This window comes from Lynx rufus, unplaced genomic scaffold, assembly GCF_022079265.1.
Source record: "Lynx rufus isolate CCGP_SWC_20201006 ecotype Redwood Valley unplaced genomic scaffold, mLynRuf1.p SCAF_15, whole genome shotgun sequence".
Classification (NCBI taxonomy): Eukaryota; Metazoa; Chordata; class Mammalia; order Carnivora; family Felidae; genus Lynx; species Lynx rufus.
In genome coordinates this window covers 1,568,945-1,591,709 of record NW_025814829.1, presented here as the reverse complement: position 1 = coordinate 1,591,709, position 22,765 = coordinate 1,568,945, and the positions used below count along the sequence as shown (strand labels likewise).

The window sequence follows — 22,765 nt, the reverse complement described above, 5'->3', positions numbered from 1 at the left end:
AGACACAGGGAGAAAAAAAAGAAACAGAAACTGAAAGGGAAAAAAAAAACAAAAAACAACCCCCAAACTTCAAGAACCTTCCAAACAAAAAAACCAAGCATATGAGAAACGTTCTAAATGTTGGTGGGTGAACTACTGAGTCAAGGTTGAGACTGAAAACAGCTGCTTCATGCACCAGTTTACTTAAGGGTGGGGAGTCAGGGGATATGGGGCCAGAAGGAGAGCATATTATGGGTGAAGTTCTTCAAGAACTGGGTGGGATATTACGACCTGACCCCAAAAATGGACCTGGTGTTTCTGGCACACCAGCCAGCAGAGGGTAGCCACAAATACAGCGTGCATCGCCCCTGCCCCTGCCTTCATAATATTTTCTTTCTTTTCCAGATAAATATTAAATTGGTGACTCTTGTCTCCAGAGCTAGAATATGGCAGGTGGTGGGTGTAGTAATTCTTAGTAACGGGTGGGAATCTTTTTGGATGTTTTAATTTGGTACTTGAAGCTAGGGAACATGGATGAGCTTAGTTGGAAAAATGATTATGCAGTTAGAACTAACTTTGAAGAAGCGGTATTACATGCCAAACACTGTGCTAAGTGATTCATATGCATTAGCATATTTAATCATCACGAAAAAGAGGATGTACTATTTTATCGGTCCCATTTTCTGGGCAAAAAATCCAAAACATTGGTTAATTTAAGCAATGTGAAGAGCTTGGAATCGAAATGACACTTATTCTCATGGTTTATATAAGCTCCCCCCGTGGAACTTTCCGGTTTCAACCAAAGTGCTGTTCTGGGTGCTGGGCTGTGGGATCTGAGCTGGCTTCAGCCAGAGGAAGGGTCCTAGGGAAAGAATGGAAGCAGAAAGAAATGAAAAGGAAAGGACATTGAAGTGACTAAATCTAAATCACAGTTTCAAAATTGTATTTATGATACTAAAGGAAACTATGATATGATTCAATATTTATAGGTTTTTTTGGTAATGGTTACAGATTTCCTTAATTTTTTCTATCTAATATCCGTGATTGTTAATCTCACACATTTTCTTTTTTTTTTTCCAAAACAAATTTAAGTTTATTTATTTATTTTGAGAGGAAGGAAGCACACACACCAGCATGAGCAGCAGAGAGAGAGGGAAAGATAGAATCCCAAGCAGGCTCTGTACCATCAGCACAGAGCCAGATGCAGGGCTCAAACTCACGAACCCCAAGATCATGACCTGACCCGAAATCAAGAGTCGGTTGCTTAATCAACTGAGCCGCCCAGGTGGCTCACACGTTTTCTTTACTTAAATTGTCTCATCACTGTCTCCACATGAATGGATGAGGAAAGTTTATTTAGAGCAGCCAAAGTCCATCTGGCCACAAGATGAATCCCATCATAGCTCTTGAAGACTTAGGTTAGGACCAGCATTGACGGGGAGAGAAATGTTAGCAGATTTGTCGGGAACAAAGTCAAGATCTCTTCAGTTCACTCTGGGTAATGTTTTTGAGTGTTGACTGGGTGGCCGGGCAATAAGCTCCCACAGGACTGACAGGTATTCAGGACTCAGAGCTTACCTTCACCTTCCAGCTGGGAAAACAGACACATGAATCAATAACCATAATGCAATGTGATCAATCCTACCTTCAGAGCCTGTGCAAAGCACCAAGACAGCAGTGAAAGAACAGTTTTTTGGGTCTATCAATATACAACAGCTTGCCTTACGGATTAATGCTTACAGTTTGCTGGTGCTCTTGGAGTTCACACTTGCCATGATAATCGATAACTTAGAAGGTTAGTTTTGAAACTCGGCATGAAAACAGTTGCATCCTATGGTCGTGGAATGCCCAGAATTCTGACTTCATCGACTCACTGAAATGTTGAGGATAGAAAGCAATGGTATGGTGCTACTATGGTTGGCCCATTGGCAATTAATAGTCATCTACTGAAGGCTTACTGCATGTAAGATACTCCAGTAGCCATTATAGAACAATGGGCAAGTGGCTGGGGAAAAACCAAATCCATCTAAATAAAGAACACTTTATAGAGAATACATCTTCAGGCAGAATCATTTAATTATATAGCTCAAGATAGCTGAAGAAAACATCTAGGTTAACTCTATCATTTTACAGATGAGGGAACTGAGGCCTGGTGGTAAAAAATGATACGTTTTTCAAATATTCTACATCTAATTAATGACGGATCTGGGACCAGGGTCCTCAGAGAACAGATAGGCAATGCAGTGAGTAGCTCACCTGTGAACTCTAGAGCCAGACCGTGTGGGCTCCTGTCCCATCTCCAGACTGGCTGGGTTATCTTAAGTTTTTAAACACTCTGACTTTCAGTGTCTTCATCTGTAAAAAGGAATAATACCATAGTATCTGTCTTATATGAAAATGAAAGGATACATATAAACCAGTAATTAAGAATAAAATGAGGGGGTGCCTGGGTGGCTCAGTTGGTTGAGCGTCAGGTGTTGATTTCGGCTCGGGTCATGATCTCACTGTCACTTGGAGCCCCATGTCAAGCTCCACGTTAGGCATGGAGCTGCTTGAGATTCCCTCTCTCCCTCTTCCTCTGTCCCTCCCCTGCTTAAGCTCTCTCTCTCTCTCTCTCTCTCTCTCAAAATTAGGTTATGCGTATTAACCAGGAACATAATAAGAGCTTGATAAATGTTAATTATTAGAACTCACGTGTCCCGGTTTCTTCACCAGTATTCTTTCTGCCACAACAGTACAATGGGCTTTCGTTCATTTTTGTTTCTCTGACACAGAAAGAAATCTATGTGCCAGATCTGTGTGCTCATATGGTGTTTCCATTGCCCCTTATATCTTTTCTAGGGCCAAGGAGATTAAGACCAAGTTGGGAATTCTCCTCCAGAAGCCAGACTCAGCGGTTGACCTTGTCATCCCATACAATGAGAAGCCGGAGAAACCAGCCAAGACCCAGAAGTGAGTCACAAACATGGGTTCCGCTCCTTTTCCTCCAGAGGATGGCTATTTCTCAGGTGTCCAGGACCAGCCCTCCCGTGTACAGCTCCCCACCTTCAATCACTCGCCGAAGGTCATAAGATCCCTCAGAGAAGAGGTGGTTTATAAATCCGCGTATTTTTACCCTTCCATGTCTGGAGCATCATATTGGGTATTGGCAGGTGACTTAAAAAAATAAAGATAAGGCCCTGCCTTGGGACCCTGTTGGAGAGGCGGACAATACCAAGGCAGCCAATTTAAGCCAACTAGCTCCTTCTCTAAAATACTATTCCTTCAGGGTCCAACAGAGGAACAGAAGACTCTGTTCCTTGCCAGAGGAAGGAAGGAACACTCGACCAGCCGACTCTAATGTACATTAAGAGTTTTTAACCCCGATCCGTAAATTAATATTCTTGACTGGGCTTCTCTCTCCTTTTCCCCCACCTCCCCACTTCCACCGATTCAGGCATGGAGAGAAACTAGAATTCTACAGATTCAAGCTGTCATGGCAGAGTCCAACTGACCACTGGAGGAACTGTCCTCACAGCACATACATCGTTTTCATCTCCATCCACCCCCTCGAACATTTTCACGGGCATGAAAATCAAGAAGGGCAAGTGGGTAGGAGAGAAAACAGATGCAATCGAATTCCTTCACTCTGCCATCTAAAAGCTTTGAGGAGATCGCAGAAGCGTGGTAGAAACACAGGCACCCCTTTATACCTGAATTTCTTCTTAAACGTAACATACATATAAATTGGCCAATCATTTCTTTGTCCAAATGCCCTTCAAGCTAAGATAGCCGGATGAGTTGGGAGAGGAAGAGACGGGTTATTCCTCTTAAATCTTTTTCCTTCAACCTAAGTGGATATTTCCATTCTCCTCTGATTACTTCAAAGTGATTCCACACCGGAAGTGAGGCGTAATTGGGTTTTCTGCATTTAGAAAGGGGAAGCTAATTCAGGGTGGAGTGGCTCGCACCAGGCACTGGCAGGGAATGAGAAACACATTTCATAGCAGCGACAGATCAAAAAAGCCATCTATTTTGAAGAAAACAATGTAGTGGTTATGGATCTGTAGGAATTCACTTTCGGAAATAAATATAGTACTACATTTCCTGCTTTGATTCTCTGTTTTAATCTTGCACACAGCCACTCGAGCTATTTGGCTTAACAGGGATTCAGAGAGAAGCAGTTTTGGAAGAAAACCTGGGGTCGATATTTATTGGATGATTTTCCTCTCTTCTGTCGCCTTTCTTCTTCCAGGAGTTTAAATTGTTTTTGGGGGGGGGAGGGGGGGAAAAAATCCTTCATATCCCTAGAGACTATTGTGTGCCTCCTTGCATTTTTCACGGTGACCATTGCAAGGCTTTCTCACTCTCTGTCAAACCCCTCAACGCCTTCCACCTCTTCATGTTTGGCCAATTTCCTTGCCTTTTAATTATCATGAAAAGACTGTGTTCTGCATGAGCTCGATCGATCTCTATTCTCGCCACTTGAAATTTCTCTGCCTTTTTGTACCCATGTTCCTCTCTCAGAGAAGAAAATAAACCTTCTCCAGATTGTAGATATTTTTAACCCCCTCATCTTTAAAAAAAAGAAATCCCTTTTTAAAAAAGCATTTCTACTTTTCCAGTGTTTTTCCTTTTCTTTTTTTTCTTTTTCAATTTTTTTTTTTTAACATTTATTCATTTTTGAGAGAGAGAGACAGAGCACGAGGGGAGGCGGGGCAGAAAGAGAGGGAGACACGGAATCTGAAGCAGGCTCCAGGCTCTGAGCTGTCAGCACAGAGCCTGACTCGGGGCTCAAACTCAAGAGCTGTGAGATGATGACCTGAGCCTAAGCCAGACACTTAACCGACTGAGCCACCCAGGTGCCCCACAAGGTTTTTATTTTTCTCATTAAGAAAACAGAAATCGAAAAAAATAGAAATGAAAAAGAAAAATAGACAAGAGCTGCCCACATCCCTACCACCCATAGCTGGCATCTGTGACCATTTTCGTGTTCTTAATTGCTCTTTTCCTTCTGGGGCCGTGTTCCACTCTGAAAAAACTCTCTCAGTCCCCCACTCCCACTCCTATCCCTTTCAATGCTTTCATGGGGGTAATTCTAGAAACAGAAAGGGTTGATCATGAAGCCCGTAAAACAATCAAAGCATTTATTTGGGGTCTTAGGGATGGCAATCTAGGAGATACAGAGCCTACCCAAATTGAAAATGTGCTCCCGATCGCCAGCATGAAGTGCAAGCTTATGAAGTCAAAAACCACAAGGTTACATAATTTGTTTTGAAAGAATTGTGATTGGTGCTGGCACAGTTTTAACTAATACACAAGTGGCTGGTCAGCTAACAGGTGTTACCTTAGCTCTATTTCGGTCCAAAGTAGAAGGATGTGTCCTGGGAGGTGGTCCAGGTGCGCTGACCAAAGTCACGCATTTATGGTGTCGGGAGATGTACCTGCTTCCTCAACGTCTTCTCGACTCCATTCGGGGTCACTCCTTACAATGCTTACTTGGTTTTGAATCTTCTTTCGCAAAAGTCGCCGCTTCCAGGATCTTCTCTTCACTCTTTCTGGTCAGGTTGAAACCTTACTACCCACAGGAACCCTCTCGAAGGCCTCGCCTTTGACCCATCACCAGGGGTTGACTCTGCTCAACGGTCTTCTCTCTCTCTGAGGACTCCCACTTTTGTTCATCCTGTCCATACGCGAGCATTTCCCCAGGCTGTGCCGTAGGTCCTCATAATGAATAGTAAACAAATTAGCACAACACATAAATTTAGTTTGCAATAACTGTTATCATGGCTTATCATATAATCAATTGTAAAATGCTTAGCAGCTGATACAGATAATCTTCTTTTTAAATTTAATTTAAATCCAAGTTAGTTAACATGTAGTGTAATAATGATTTCAGAAATAGAATTTAGTGATTCATCATTGACATACGACGTCCAGTGCTCATCCCAACAAATGCCCTCCTTAACGTCCACCGCCCATTTAGCCCATCCCCCCATCAACACCCCGCAAAGCAACCTTCAGTTTGTTCTCTGTATTTAAGGGTCTCTTAGGGTTTGCCTCCCTCTCTGTTCTTATCTTATTTTTGCTTCCCTTCCCTTATGTGATACAGACATTCTTATAGTTCATTTTATACTCTAGATGTTCCTTTTCTCCTTCCCTCTGCCACTAATTTTAAACTACACTTTGCTGTTGTTGTTTGACCACTTTATAACTCTAGAATGACCACACAGAAGCAGGCTCTAGCTGTGAACAGTTACCAAGTGTTCCCATATGCAGACTCTGACCTGGTGAGCTGCTGAGTGAACATCATGGCCAGGATTACGGCTGTATGTACGATGTTTGGGCCAAAGCTAGACAACGAAAGAGCATGAGCAGGGGAGGGGCAGAGAGAGAGAGAGGGAGACACAGAATCCGAAGCAGGCTCCAGGCTCCGAGCTGTCAGCAGAGCCTGACGTGGAGCTGGAACTCGTGAACCGTGAGATCATGACCTGAGCCGAAGTCGGAGGCTCAACCGACTGAGCCACCCAGGCGCCCCCAGATGTTTTCATCTACATCCCCATCATAGGCGCCCAGGTCACTGTTGGCCATGGGGTAAGGGCTCAACAAATGTCCATGAAAGGACCTGAGCTGAGTCGTGAGCACAATGCCCTGCGGGGAAGGAAGGGAGAACAGAGCAGGCACATCAGGGCCGATAAATAACTGGGATTTCATGTCCCTTGTCAAGAAGAAGAGGATGTGAGAACATTGCCAGAAGTGTTCCAATACGGGCCAGGGACCGTGTGGATTAAAAAACGAGGAAAGAGGAACCCACAGTGTTTAGAGAGGTCAAAATACTTTCCCATGGTTACAGCTAGGACAGAGTTGTCAGAGTTGCCAACACTCGTAGCAATGGTTCACGGGGCTAACATTTTTGAAATCGAAAGTTCAGTGTTATTTACGGCTTTCATCAACCAGACTGACTATGGGCACGCTGAATCATTGCTAATGTTTGCATTCATTTGGTGCACACTTATTGCAGGGTAGATTAATGCTGTAGGGGATGCACCATCGGACAGGTGGAATGGGAAAAGTTCTCCATGACTCACCGACTCTACGTTTAGGCAGTGAGTTGCCACATAAGCGACTCAACGAGTAAGTGGCTAAGAGGACAGTAAAAGAGAGAGAACACTTCCGGTCGAGAGGGTCACTTCCTGGACCAGGTGGCATTTACACTGGGCATTAGAAAACACACAGTTCATCATCTCTGTAAATGTTTGTTTTGCCTTTGATGTGAACTGGCTCCCTCCCTTTCCCCCACACCCACACTCCGAGACCATGCCCACCCTCTGTGGTCAGCTATGACCTTGCAAACCGGGGCACTTATTGGCCATTTAGATCTGCATCTATCTTGTTTCCGAAGAAGTCAGACTTAATGAGGGCTGGCAAATTCTGAGAATCGGGACAGGATGAACCTCCGTTACCTCCTAGGCTGGTAATCAGAACACTGGGCTGTATGCTGTGGGGTATGTGTCCTGCTCAACTGTGTCCTTGAATCAATTTGGACTAATTTAACCCCCAGGCGGACTCTGCACATGTCCTTTTCAGGAATTTAATCTTGGCTGTGATGTACCGCTCATATTGGTCATTAGTCTGGTTCTAACAAGACCATTTGGGACAAATTGGATCGGGTAGCACGCTTAAGTCAGGTGCACCTGCTTATGTGATTTCTTCTGCCTGTGTTCCTCTATGCTAACTAGAGGAAAAGCGGGGAGAGGAAGGTGATTTCATTTTAGGAGAATATGAAATGAGAAAGAGGTTCAGTGAGGGAACCAGGCCTTTCCTTTGCTCTCTTTCTTTTGTCCAGTTATTTAATGTCCTGCTCTTTCTGTCAACAATCAGTAGAGACTTGAAGGGGAGTCTTTTATTTTCAGAACATCACACCCACTGTAGTGAATTAAGATGCAGAAAGCCTTATGGTAAAAAATGTAGGTATGAAATAACATATACATAGGAAAAGTTCTCAGTAGGGGGTAATAGAGAAGAGCCAAAAGGAGTTACGACCTCTAGAAAGCAGGTCCTTTTCTGGTTAGAAATAAAACAAGGCAGCGAAACATAGGGACATACTTGCAATCCCTTTTTTCATGATTTCTCTTTCCTGAGCTCCTTTACACTAACCAGAAGAAAATGGGAGGAAGGAAGGCTGTTCACATCTTAAAAATAAATTTCTGAGGGATTAGTGTGGTGTTCTTGATCTGTGACACCTGTGTTCTTAGCCAGGAAAAAAAGAAACCACCTAAGATCATTTCACCAGGTTTGTTATTCTTATTTTTGGCATGTTTAATCTTCAAATAGTAAAAACAGAAAACATTATGGAGAATTGAATAATTAAGACCCCAAATCTGCCCACATTCCATGATGAAAAGTAAAGAAGTGAAGGAGGGGTACCTGTGGGGTTCCGTCGGTTAAGCGTCTGACTCTTGGTTTCGACTTAGGTCGTGGTCTTGCGGTTCGTGAGTTCAAGCCCCACGTCAGGCTCTGTGCTGACAGTGCAGAGCCTGCTTGGGATTCTCTCCCTCTCCCTCTCTCTCTCTGCCCTTCCCCCATTCGCTCTCTATGTCTCTCTCCAAATGAATAAATAAACTTAAAAAAAAAAATGAAGTGAAGGAAATACAGCACGTTAGCCAAAAAAATCTACTGCCATATTGGACTCCCTACGTAAATAAAGTGTATCTATATAGCAAAGCCTGGGCAGCAAAATGAAGAGTGTAATTAGCAAGTGTCTTATCAAGCTCAGCTGCTAATCTTAATACTTGAAACCCCAAGATAATATTAAAAAAAAAACAAAAACAGAAGCAGGAACAGTCCTGGACTGTCTGAACAGTAGATAAAAATAGTGAAGAGCTAAGGAAGTTCCAATTTAGGAAAAATACCTTCACTGGCCTTGCTATTCTAAAAAATGCCTTGTTACTTTCTTTTGATTTGACGGGGAAGGACTCCCATCACAGTGCAGGAGCGAGAGCAGGGGAGCCCCAGGGAGAGCACAGTCAGCCATATTTCCCAGACTGCACCAGCCGGACTTGACACAATCCTACGGGGAGAGGGGAATTAGTGGTTATAATGAAATAGCTGCAGGGTTGCTGCATATATAAATGTTAAAATAAAAACAGCCCGAGGGGAAATTATATGTTAGCTATCACCTTCTCCTTTTGAGTCAGCATCTGGAGCGTTTATGGACAACATTCCTAGTCACGATGTAGACCACTTTTCTTCTCAGGAGGAAATCTTGCAAAAATCACTATCTGTCCTAACAGGGCAGGAAAAATGCACCCAGGTTTTTAAAAATGTAGACATACTCTGATCCCATTTCCCATGTGAGGCAGCATTACACCTTTCATCTTCCAGCCTTAATGATGGCAATGGGATGTGGATGTGGAATCAAATGGCCTTTGCTGATTAAATTATGTGGTTAAAGTGAAGCATGGGGGAGGCAGAGAAGATGAGTTCAATCCCTATAACGGGGCCACTGGATTTCGTTCTGTTGCATTTGGGCCACAAAGGGCACAATTGGAGGTACTGTCATCGGATATACGAGAATATCAAGACACAGCTTCATGATGAATGGACTTTACTTCCAAAAAGAGACAGACCTAAACAAATTGCTCAAAAAGAGATGAAAATACACGATACAGATGAGGGACAGCAAACCCAGCCCACCAAACCCAATTGCTAGAAAGAAAATAACTCACACTCCCTTGTCCTGAGGATGGGTCACTGGTCGTAGCTTTTCTGCGAAAAGCAGATCCAGGACATGGTCAGTGGATGTGGTTAGTACCCTTCTCATGGCGGTCACCTTTTTTTTTTCTCCCCCTTAATTCTTGATGAAGACCCCCGCTGGATGAGGCTCTGCAATGGCATGACTCCCTGGACAAGATCCTGCAGAACAACTGTAAGTTGGAATCGTCTTTTATCAAAGGTCAGGGGAGGGAACAGAGGCAAAAATCGCCTTTGTGTTGCCGGTGTCCTTCTCTAATTTTTCGTTTTTTCTTTTATTTATTTATTTTGTTTATTCTTGAGAGAGAGAGAGAGAGAGAGAGAGAGCACAAGCTGGGGAGGGGCAGAGACAGAGGGAGAGAAAGAATCCGAAGCAGGCTCCGAGCTCTGAGCTGTCAGCACGGAGCCCGATGTGGGGCTCGAACCCATGTACTGAGAGATCATGACCTGAGCCAATGTCAGATGCCTAACCAACAGAGCCACCCAGGTGCCCGCTTCAATTTTCCGTGTGGACTCAACAAGGGAAGGATGCCCAGGGAGTGTGGTTACCCAGATCACAAGAAGACAAAGTTCTACTGTACTGTGAGAGAATGTGAAAAGAAAGTGGCTTGAGGACTCATGATCGCAAATTATTTTCCCATCTATCCTACTTATTCTTATGAGCCAGAGCAAGTGGCTTGACCTGTGTGTTTCTCAATATTTTTTTAAAGTTTTTTAAATGTTTATTTATTTTTGAGAGACACAGACAGAGCACGAGTGGGGGGAGGGGCAGAGAGAGAGGGAGACACAGAATCGGAAGCAGGCTCCAGGCTCCGAGCTGTCAGCACAGCCCGACGCGGGGCTCGAACCCACGAACCATGAGATCATGACCTGAGCCAAAGTTGGACCCTTAACCGACGGAGCCACCCAGGCGCCCCTCAATATTTTCATCAGTAAAAGAGAGACACTGCCCTTTCCAGCTTAGCCTCATCATGGCTTGGTAAGGACTGGTTACAACAGCATGAAGAACAGTGGATTAGGAACCAAGATCAGGTAGGTACGTCCTAGTCCAAGCTGCTACTGACGGCTCTGGTGGCCTGACATGCGTTGTTATCTCCCCCAGCCTTGGTTTCCTCTTCTGGTGCTTGCCTTCCTTCAAGACACGACAGAAGTGCCAGCAAGAACCCGTTCCCACGCTAATACCAACAGAGCACTGCTTGCCTCTCCCCTAATCCAAATCCTTACTGATCCTCAAGGCCTGCGGTATCGAGGTTAAGGTTCCCCATGATAACAAGATGGCTGGTCTGCAGTCAAACTGAGGTCTTCTTCCCCCCCCTTATGGGATTTCCACATGTAATCCCTGTGGCCGGAATACTTTGTATTCCCATCTCTGTCTGTTGAAATACTTCCTCTCCTGTGAAAGCAGATCTGAATGCTGACTGCCTAGTCTTCCTTGGCCATCCAGAATGATTTATCCTCCCTCTGAGCTTCCAGAGAACCTGTCTGCACATCTTTTCTGCTGCTTGATACTAGCTACCGAGTACTTCACCGCTGTCTCCCTCCGATGACAGATTATAAACTCAGGGACAGCCAAGGCTTAGCCTTTTGATCTGAACAACTTCCCAATACGAAGTGCACGATATGGGGAGAATAAGTATTTGTGGAATAGTTCATTTTGAGAATATGATTCAATTTAACATATCCAACCTGTATTTCTTCATCTTTGCCCCAAGAATGGCATATGAAACTGTTGGATGCTTTGCAAAAATAAGGATTTAAAAAATGCTTCTTGCAGGTGCATCATTATTAATAAGCACAGCATAGATTACAAAGAACATATGTTGAATCGTATATGAAAAATTTTTTATGGCTCAGTTGGCTAAGCTTCTGACTCTTCGTTTTGGCGCAGGTCACACTCTCACGTTTCATGGATTTGAGCCCCGCGTGGGGCTCTGCACTGACAGTGGGGCCCTGCTGGGGATTCTCTCTCTCCTTCTCCCTCTGCCCCTTCCTCACTCGCACATGCGCACGCTCTCTCTCTCTCAAAGTAAATAAATAAACCTAAAAAAAATTATGTCTTGTTTTGAGTAGGGCAAGCTTCTGCTTACCTGATGCAGAATCATTACCTCTTTGTAACTTTCTTAATCTTATCCACTTTGATTCTCTTTTTACCTCTTCGGCTAAACAGAATACCATGCCCTGACACATATAAAGTGTTCAGTAAATGTTTGTTAACCTAACGGGTGAATGAATTCATTCATTTTGCTTCTTGGATCCAGAAATTCCACGAGGTTGATTAAGAGAAAAATATTTATGTTCATCAATTGACTCATTTATTGTCTTATACAATGGTTTTGGGGCCAATTGCAACCAGACAGATGATATATTGCTGCATTAAGAATACTAAGTACCCTGGGTCCAGGTATTTATTGCTAGGGTCAAGAAATCTGAGAATTAGCAGACCTATTTTCATGTTTACAAAACCATGAAGGAGAAGGATATATATTTGTGTGCCCATATCCAATCCTTTTCAGTCCCGCTAATCCTTAGGGGCACGTGTTCATATATTTCAGGCTTTTAGGGACGGGGAGCTATTTGGTATAAGAAAGATAGGGGCAGAAGTTAAATCAGAGGCAATTAGTGTTAACACCTTAGCATTTGTTGAGGGTCTGAAGCCTTTCAGCTTGAGGCCTGAGACTCACACAGTAATATTTGCTACTTCTCAGTGGAGAAAATATACATTCACGTCAGTGTTGTGTAAATATGTATATATAATATTCACATTTCATTTAATTATATACGTTTCAAAATTACATATGCATATAGATGTGTTACACAGTATGTATCTGTGTATACGTGTGTGTATGTATAATCTTAAGTTCTACGTAATTATCCTCCTAAGTAATTAACGTTTTTCTTTAAATGTGTTTTGTCACTTCTGTTTTTTCGTTTTTTTAATGAGTGTGTGTGTGTGAGAGAGAGAGAGAGGGAGAGAGCAGGGGAGGGGGGCAGAGGGAGAGAGAGAAAGAATCTTGAGCAGTCTCCATGCCTAGTGCAGAGCCCATCTCGGGGCTCGATCCCACAACCCTGAGATCATGCCAGAGCCGAAACCAAGAGTCGGAGGCTCAACCAACTGAGCCACCCGGGCGCCCCAGGAATTAACATTTGAAGACTGGGGAAATTAATTTCCCCTAGTGATAAATGGAAAAGCACTTGATAACCATTCAGGTCAAAATTCTTCCTTTGAAAGGGTCTTTCCTTATATTCAAAGAAGCTCAGGTGAAAAAGAGAGGTTCTGGTATGAATATAGAGATCTCGCAGAAAGAGTGGAGACCCATGCCCTAAAAGGGGGGGGGTGCCATTAGTAAATAAGACTGCCTCTCTCTCGAAGTTTATTCCTCTGCCCTTACTCTCCGTGTCTCTCTCTTCCTCTTTTTCCATTCCACCCTCTCCCCCGGCTTCTCTCTATGGCTCCCCTTTTTGCTCTGTGTGTCCCTCTTGCCATGTTGTCTCTGCTCTCCACTTCTCGCTGTCTCGTTCTCCCCAGAGAAGGACTAACAGAACACCAGGCACCAGAAACCTGAAGAGACATTTGACCTATTCTCCCGAACACCCGCTGTTGTGCCTCGTGAATAACTTTAAGCCAAACTTTAGCAACTCAGCTCTCAGGACATGTTATTTGAATCTGCTAAAACTCATGGTCTGGGATCAGAAATAGCTAACATTAGCTGTGAATGATGCAAAATAGGTAACCAAGAAAGATACGTTTGAGAAATCTATGCGTTTGAAACGCCACAATCTCTGCTTGGATGTTTGATTGGATAAACTAAACCATTTCACCTCAAGGAGTGGCATCTTCGTTGATTTACAAAGAACATTTGGCATTCTGTTCTGCTCATGCAGGAGGTTGCCTCACAATTGATATAGTTCCCCAGTATTCCTTAAATCCACATTTTTCTTGAGCGGAAATGAAGTCAATTGGTACCTAACCTCTTAAAAATTAGACAATTAAGGTGCTATTCAATCTTTCCCAACTAACAAGCTTTCTCTTGCTTTTCCTCATTTAAGAAATCATTTTTAAGCCTCCAGTGTATTTAACTCTGTTTTGACAGTACGTCAATTTCTTACCTGTTTTGTGTTCAATTCTGCAGGTGATGACACCTGTATTCATTAGGTCTATGGGACAAATGACCAGTGTGCCGCTCATTAAACACAAACACGGATTGCACGTGGAAGTCTAAATAAAACAGTGACATTAGGGGCGCCTGGGTGGCTCAGTCCGTTAAGCATCTGATTCTTGGTTTCGGCTCAGGTCGTGACCTCACGGTTCATGCGTTCGAGCTCTGCATCGGGCTCCGTGCTGACAGTGCAGAGCCTGCTTGGGATTCTCTCTCTCTCTCTCTCTCTCTCTCTGTCCCTCCTCTGCTCACTCTTTTATCTCTCTCTCTCTCTGAAAATAAATAAAATTAAAATAAAATTTAAAAAAAAAGACCGTGACATTAAATTCCTCCACCTGACTGTCTTTAAGAGCCAAGGAAGGGGGCTCCTGGGTGGCTCAGTTGGTTAAGCGTTGACTTTGGCTCAGGTCATGATCTCGCGGCTCATGAGTTCGAGCCCTGTGTCTGTGCTGACAACTCAGAGCCTGGACCCTGCTTTGGATTCTGCGTCTCCCTCTCTCTCTCTGCCCCTCTCATACTCTGTCTCTCTCTCTCTCAAAAATAAAAAACACACGTTAAAAAAATTCTTTTAAAAAAGAGCCAAGGAAGAATGAAACACAATCCAGTAGCAGCGGGAAAGTTTATATGCGAATTCTTTTTTTCCCAGGAGCTCCAAAAGGTCAGAGCATTTCCTGAGACGCCCTTGAGATTTGGACTCGTCCGTGGGGAACGGAACAGCCCAGATCTAGCCTTCTGTCTCTCTCTGTGTCTCTTTTCCTTATCTTTGCCTTCTCCTCCTGCTTCTCTCTCTTTGGTTTCCAATATTCTCCCTCCTTTTTTGTCTGGCTCATCTATGCCCTCCTCTGACTCACTGGCAACCACAAATTCCTTCAAAGCAATAATGATAATAGTATCAGGGGCGCCTGGGTGGCGCAGTCGGTTGAGCGTCCGACTTCAGCCAGGTCACGATCTCGCGGTCCATGAGTTCGAGCCCCGCGTCAGGCTCTGGGCTGATGGCTCAGAGCCTGGAGGCTGTTTCCGATTCTGTGTCTCCCTCTCTCTCTGCCCCTCCCCCGTTCATGCTCTGTCTCTCTCTGTCCCAAAAATAAATAAAAAAAGTTGAAAAAAATTAAAAAAAAAATAATAGTATCAGCGATAGGTTACTTGTACTGTTTGTTCACGTGTCGGGCGTTGCCCAACGCGCTTTGCATGTAGTGCTTTATTTAAGGAGCGTAATAATTTTAGGGCTTCGATACGATAACAATCTCTACTTTTCAGAAAAGGAAAGTGAGGTTAGGTAATGTGCTCATGAAATAAAACACTAGCGTGGTAGATTTATTTTTCTTTTAGCTCTCCGTCCTTCGGCTCTGCAATGTGGGAAGAAAGGCGTCCCTTAGTGGGTCTTATTTGGCTCAGCGTCTGTCTATTCGATGTGAGGCACAGATGTGAGGTGGGTGGGAAGGAGAGGCGAAGGTACGTGAAACTCAGACCTTGAACGTGAAGCCTGAACGGCCTCCTGGAGAAGACAGGCATGTCAGGGAACAGCAGCAACAAAAGGATAAAGAAAGCTCTTCTCCCATCACCATCCAAAAATCTTCAAGAGCAAGGAGAAGGCAGTGTACCTCCCATCTGAGGCAACCTGGGAGCTGGCTTTTGAATGATGGCAAACACTGATTTTAAATTAGGCATGAATAAAAATGAGGAAAGACAGTACTTCCTGAGCTCTCATTGTGTTCGACACCAGGTAAGAGCTTGACGTGAATTGCTGAGTCCTTACAACAACCTTATCACGTGGGTTCACGTGGGTTCCATGATTATATCCGTGTAACAGAGGAGGCAGTTGAGGCTCAGAGAGGGTGGGTCACTTGCCCCAGTTACCGAATAGTGACATTTCTGAGTGGTGATGTGGTGAAACAGGACCCACCCGAGGGTACCTTGACTCCAGAGCCCGTGCTCGGAACGGGCAAGCTATGTAATGATACCTGTCACCTATCCACTCATGACATTCCACCATTTTTCCTCTAGGAGGGGAGATTTATTCTAATCTCCCCCCTTTAATATTTTTTTAATGTTTATTTATTTTTGAGAGACAGAGAGACAGAGCATGAGTGGGGGAAGGGCAGAGAGAGAGGGAGCCACAGAATCCAAAGCAGGCTCCAGGCTCTGAGCTGTCAGCAGAGAGCCCAACATGGGGCTCAAACCCCTAAACCGTAAGACCCTGACCTGAGCTGAAGTCGGACGCTTAACTGACTGAGCCACCCAGGCGCCCCTCGCCCTTAATAGTTTTCCTTTATATACCCAACTGACTTGGATTTGTCTCCCACTCCTTTTATTTTCCAAGTGGTTTTAGAGCTGGCTTCATTTCGTCCTTTGGTAGGGCTGCTACGTTCTTTTGCTTAGATGTCAAAAGTGACACCATTCCTTAGGGCCAGCTCTGGGGCCGTAATGTGGGTCAAAACCCAGACTGTTCCCACAAGACCGGCGATCAGGTTTCATCTGCTTCCTAGTAGGGGATGCCCGAAGAGGTGTGTTGAGAAGTATCCTGGGGTTCTGTGCAGGCTCAGCAGGGGAGGACGCAGGGATTTCTCAGGGATGTGTGCCGAGGGCCCCGTGCGGTGGGTGTGGAGTGCGAGGGCAGTGGTGTGGGCCAGAGATGATGTGTGCGTTACTTGAAGACTCGACACGTTTCTCCTGGAGTCTCTTTGGCTCTGACCCAAGAGGACTTCCTCAGGGCTGATGGGAATTGAACAGAGAGTCAAGGAATGGCCCACTGGAAAACCAGAGGCGAAGGAGGAGAAGGTATCTGGGGAGTGATTTGAGGGTCCTACTAAGGGGCCATCCAGAGAATTCTCAAAAGCCAGGTGAGAGAAAGAATAGCTTTAAGCATCTCCCAGGACAATGGAGTGAGTTTAAAGCCGGTTATGAGTCTCTGATCAAAGTGTGTGCATTGATAAAAAGCCCTGAAATAGTGTTGTAGAATTCAGTGAGAGTGATAAAACCAGTGCCCAGGAAATGGACTGACTTCACTGGAAAGTTATTTTCCGAGCTCAGCCCCCGGATGCCTGGTAAATGTTAATATTGTTCTGGAGTCCTGGCGTGCGTCCTCAGGTCATAAATACCAATGCTTGGGAGGACTGGGATTTTATCTGTATCTTTTATAAAGACTTGGAATGGGTGATTCAGAGAGACGGATAGGTTGTGGGGACAGGGGCCTGATGAGAATACAATGGCCACAGACTTAATTCTGTGAAGTTATAGTTTCCTCCAAAGTCTTGCATGGGTGTTCATAAGACTTCACTCCTGTTATCATTTCCCGGCCCCTAGAAAGTCCTGGGCATTTTTCCATTTCAACAGAGGCTACCTGACACATTCTGTTTAAGAAACAGTGAAAACTTTAACTATGACAGAGAGAGAGATCTAGGCTTTATTTCTTCTTTCAGCATATACGTTGACTAATGTGTCACTAAATTAATAACAAATGGTGCTAGAAATAGAGTGCAAAATATGGAAAGGGAGGGAAGGAAAACACACCCGATTTTATCTAGATATGTGTTACCAAATGGTTTTACAGTAACTCTCCTAGCGAGGTTTCCAGAGCAAATTGTTCATCATGCCTACCGTTGCTCCCAGCTTATTTTTAGATGTCGATCAATAAAAAAGGAAAAAGTCTGGGGCACCTGGGTGGCTCAGTCGCTTAAGCATCCAACTCTTGGTTTTGGCTCATGTCATGATCTCCCGGTTCGGGAGTTCGAGCCTCGTGTCGGGCTCCGCGCTGACAGTGTGGAGCCTGCTTGGGATTCTCTTTCCCCCTCTCTCTTTTCCCCTCCCCTGCTCATGTTCTCTCTTTCTCTCTCTGTGTCTCAGAATAAGTAAGTAAATTACAAAAAAAAAAATCTTAGGTGAAGTATAAAAAGAGGGGACTAAAATGCAAAGTGTTTTTGTTTGCATCCAGAAATTGCTGAGGACTCTAATCCAAGTTATTTATCACCTAACCATTCTGTTTCTTTAGAATTGAATGTGGCTGCAGGGGATGGTAAGGGGCGTGCAGACAATAAAAATGTATTGAAGGTAAATTGAAAAAAAAAAAAAAAAGACAACTATGTATCCTGGTTTAATCAGCACCCGTGCTGGGTGCGTGTTCTATGAAATCAGTGAATTCCCACATATCACCCCCTATGGAGGGTAGGGAGGAAAAAGAAACACAGCATCGGGCCTAAGAGCTTCTCATATACACATTTGTAACAGACGAATGTATGCATATATACTACATGGATGGATACCTATTTTGAAACAAGCTGGAGTCCACATGAGCAACAGCACACCGAAAACACAGTAGTTGTAATTATATTAAAGCTAACGTGTTTTAAAAAACTGACATATTGGGGCACCTCGGTGGCTCAGGAGGTTGAGCGTTGACTCTTGATTTCAGCTCAGGTCACAATCCTCAGGGTCATGGGATCGAGCCCTGCATCGGGCTCTGCACTGAGTGTGGAATCTGCTTAGGATTCTCTCTCTCCTTCCCTCTGCCCCCACCCCCCTCAAAAATAAATACAATGAAAAAAAAAAACACTGACGTATGATTGACAGGCATAGTAACTCCTCGGCGGGTGGTAACTTCATTCAGTCCCTTCCTGCCTGTCTTCAGGTCTCAAACAGAACGTCCCTTTCTCATGGGGCTTTCCGCCAACTTAAAATAAAGTTAAGTCCCTCCTGTTACTCCGTTACTATCTTTCATATGGTTTTTCCTTTTTTGTGTGTCAATGTTTCTTGCGTTTCCTCACTTTCTTCCTACTTCCCCCAGAATCTGGAAGCTCCATTAGGGCAGGAACCTTGACAGCTTTACTTACCGTTGTGACTTATCGTACTGCCTGGAGTCTAATAACGGCCCAAAAACCATCGATAGAAAAAAAAAAAAAAAAAGAATTGTCATGCACACGATAATCAATGTCAGTATTACAGTGCCAAATCAGGTTCCAAATGTATCTTTTTCCTTTTGGTGATTGAAGATTATCCAAAGTGGCGTTAGTGTTCTTAATATTCCTAGATGGTCTTACAGGTAAACCTTTGTCACCAAATGCAGGTTCCTGGATTTGAATCCTGCCTCTGCCACCTACCAGCTGGTTACCTAAGAGCAAGTTACTTGATCTCTCTCTTATTTTTTTTCATTTTTTAAATGTTTATTTATTCTTGTGTGGGTGGGTGGGAGACGGGCAGAGAGAGAGGCAGACACACACTCCGAAGCAGGCTCCAGGCTCTGAGCCGTCAGCATGGAGCCCGACCAGGGGCTCGAACTCACGAGCGTGAGACCACGACCCGAGCCGAAGTCGGACGCTCAACCGACTGAGCCACCCAGGCGCCCCTTGATCTCTCTCATGTCATTTTGTAAACATAGGACACGAATAGCACCTGCCTCATGGTTCATAAGGGGAGTAAATGAGAGTTAATACGTGTAAGGTTCTTACATGAGTGACAGAAATATGTAGTAAATAAATCCAGGCAATACAGCAGGATACAGTGTTGGTAAGCAAGCGGGCAGATTTATAATTTATAGTTTACAATTTTATAATTTACAAATTTATAATTTACAATCTATTTTGGATAAACTTCTAAAAAATGTATGGATAATATGAAGGACGCATGTATTTATCCATCCAACCAAACTTTCCCCTCGCTAGATGGGCTTGCCAGCTTCAAAAGTTTCCTGAAGTCCGAATTCAGCGAGGAAAACCTCGAGTTCTGGCTGGCCTGTGAGAACTACAAGAAGATCAAGTCCCCTGCCAAGATGGCCGAGAAGGCGAAGAAAATTTATGAAGAATTCATCCAAACGGAGGCTCCTAAAGAGGTAGGTCTTGATGGGTGAGTGAGGGTGGTCACCGTGGGCTGAGCTGCACGTCAGGGAGGATGGGAACCCTGCCCCGGGCTCATCGGCGGTGGTCAGCAAACATTTGTGAGGCGAATGGATGCGGACATTCCAATCCCAGGCTTTCCTCCACGTGTGACTTCGGACGGGTTCTCCTATCCTCGGTGCCCTTCGCTGTAAACATCTCACGTACGTGTATGTGTGTGTGTACCTAGAGCATGCTTCAATGTTTATTTATTTGGCGGGGGGGGGGGGCGGGCGGGGGAGGGGCAGAGAGAAAGGGAGAGAGAGAATCCCAAGCAGGCTCCGTGCTGTCAGCGCAGAGCCCGACTCGGGGCTCCATCCCACGAACTGTGAGATCAGGACGTGAGCCAAAACCAAGAGTCGGACGCTTAGCCGACTGAGCCACCCAGGCGCCCCTGGCCCTAAGATTTTAAAAAGAGAAATGGCCACGCATAGTTGAATGCGTGGATGATGTGGACATTGCCAATCGTCAGGCAATCATACCTGGTTACCGTAATCGTATTTTCCTGGCTCAGCAAACATGTGAATCTGTATCAGAACGATTCATTAGAGGGGGCCTGCGCACATAAAAGTAATAAAACCAGTAGAGGCCGCACGTCGCTGGATACAATGTGTTAGAGAGAAGTAAAGGCATCCCTTCTTTTAAACATTAAGACTAGGAGAGCGTTTTATACTTTTTTGAAATTCAACCATTCTGTGTAGGGTTGCCTACCTAGCTCAGTATATATTCACGGTGAGAGAGGAAGAAGCATTGCTTTAGTGTGGCAAGAGGAATAAAAGGAGGGGCACCTGGGTGTCCCAGTCAGTTAAGCCTCTGACTTCGGCTCAGGTCATGATCTCGCAGTTTGGGAGTTCGAGCCCTGGTGTTAGGCTCTGTGCTGACAGCTCAGAGCCTGGAGCCTGCTGTGGGTTCTGTGTCTCCCTCTCTCTTTGCCACTCCCCTGCTCATTCTCTCTCTCTCTGAATACAAATAAACACTAAAAAAAAAAAAACAACATCGGACTCTCAATTTTGACTCCGGTCATGATCTCACAGTTCGTGGGTTCGAGCTCCGCATCGGGCTCCGTGCTCACAGTGTAGAGCCTGCTTGGGATTCTCTCTCTCTCTCTCTCTCTGCCCCTCTCCTGATCGCACTCCCTTTCTCAAAATAAGTAAACATTTTTTTAATTAAAAAAAAGAAGAAGAAAAGAGTGGGAACAGAGAGGTATACGTTACAGCGTCGCCTCTACCCTGTCCCTCCTGAGCGTTAGCGGGCATGTAACTTGACCTCACCGGGCTGGAGTCCCCACATGCAGAGTCAGGCCCTGGACCTCAGCTCTGAGGCTGTGCTGCATCGTTTCCTCCTGCAGAAAGCACTCCGGCCCCTCTCACCATGGAAAATCTTACCACAGTCTCAACTTTTATCTTGGAGCTTGGAGCCCAGCTCATGCCCGCTGTCCGGCCCATCCTGGCCTGGCACTCTCCGCCAGGCCTTTGTCCCTGACTCTGCCTGCAGCCCCACCCACATCCTCTGAGCGCAGAGAGCTTTTCCAGTGTCGAGGATCTCTAGCAGCCCAGGAGCGATCTAGGACGTTTTGCGACGCTCCAATTCAGAACCACTGGCCAATTCGGATTCTGTTTCTTTCTCTTTTACAGCCAGATGGCTTAAAGGTCCTTAAAGCCCACGAGACGATGAGCAGCGAATCCTCCCAAGTCACACTCAGGCAGGCCCGTGCAGGGCTGTGCCCTGCACAATCCGGGGGACCATCCACCTGGCCCCTATTACAAACGGTGTCTCCCCGGGGACTTGGGCGATGTGTCACTAACTGCACGCAGGACATCAAGCCGCGACGCCTTCCAAGGCTGCAGTCTACTAGTGAAGGGCGACACTGCCTGGCTTTTTAATCTTCTCTCTCCCGCTCATGACCTGGAGCGAATCCCTCGCATTCTGCCCCTCGGTCGTAAGATGGACATGTGGGCGTCCCGCTCAGAGCGGCGAGGTTCCATGGGAGCCTCGACCCAGAGCCCGTAAGACTAACGTTCCCGGCAAAGAGCCTGTGTAGACGAAGTGCCCGATGAACACTAGCCTCTATTCTTATCATTTGTCTGTCAAAAACACTGTTGCCCATTTCCTCGCTCTTCCAGATCCGTGAAAAAAGCTTCTGGATCGGGTCAGAATTCCCTTCTCTTCCCTGTCTCCATCAGGCGTGAAAGCACATGCGGCCGAAGGAAGGTTGAGGGATGAGGTGTCAGGACACGCGGATTCAAACTCTGAGTCTCTGACTCATATGCACGCCTTAGCTCGGTGCCCTGGAGAAAGCCACTTAAGCTTTGCCTACACATGTTCTTGGGGTTCTTGTGAGGATTAAAAGCCGTAAGCACGGTAGCTGCCGGTGGAATTCCGACACGTGTGTTATTTGGATCTTAATCCGACTCGTGCATTTTTAGAGTATCTCTTGCTTCACCCCACTGCCTATACAACAGAAATGACATTTCTTCTCACTTCTTAGGAGCCTCTTCCCCTCATGAGTTTATTGGTGACCAATTCCTGTCCCTCCCCACCCCCCCCCAACCCCCCATCAAATCCTGCCACCTGGGCTGACTCGTGACCCTGTTTCCCGGCCCGCAGGTGAATATCGATCACTTCACAAAGGACATCACAACGAAGAACCTGGTGGAACCGTCCCCGAGCAGCTTCGATGTGGCCCAGAAAAGAATCTATGCCCTGATGGAAAAGGATTCACTGCCTCGCTTTGTGCGCTCGGAGTTTTATCAGGAATTAATCAAGTAGTAATTTAGTCAGGCTGTGTGGTCATCCAGTGAGTTATTTCCTCTGTAATAACCCTGCATTCTCCAGCAATCTAATCTACATTAGCTTCCCATAGCTGCTTCGTTCGAAGATACCCAAACAGGGGAAAATCCCGGGTGGTGTTGTTGACTCTTTTTGTGCACATTATTTTGGATGTTTATCTAGTGTCTGAATGCCTTCCTCTCCCATTTTCTTCTTCCTGCCCCATTCTTAAGGATGTTGTTGTCAACGCTAATCACAGTCACA

General features: G+C 45.2%; 1 protein-coding gene across 1 annotated transcript; it reads left to right on the top strand.

Annotated features, from left to right (window-relative positions):
- Window positions 1-206: 206 nt before the first annotated feature.
- On the top strand, window positions 207-22,501 carry RGS5 (regulator of G protein signaling 5). The gene is made up of 5 exons (XM_047077211.1): window positions 207-319; window positions 2,821-2,931; window positions 9,825-9,886; window positions 19,523-19,689; window positions 22,340-22,501. The coding sequence occupies exons 1-5, from the start codon at window positions 207-209 to the stop codon at window positions 22,499-22,501; spliced, it is 615 nt and encodes a 204-aa protein (XP_046933167.1).
- Window positions 22,502-22,765: the final 264 nt, after the last annotated feature.

Excerpts from the sequence above, each read along its gene's own strand:
- RGS5 (XM_047077211.1), top strand. The coding sequence starts at position 207 with ATGGGGCCAGAAGGAGAGCATATTATGGGTGAAGTTCTTCAAGAACTG. Across the intron at positions 320-2,820 it reads GGCACACCAGCCAGCAGAGG|GGCCAAGGAGATTAAGACCA; the intron begins GTAGCCACAAAT and ends TATCTTTTCTAG. Across the intron at positions 9,887-19,522 it reads CAAGATCCTGCAGAACAACT|ATGGGCTTGCCAGCTTCAAA; the intron begins GTAAGTTGGAAT and ends TCCCCTCGCTAG.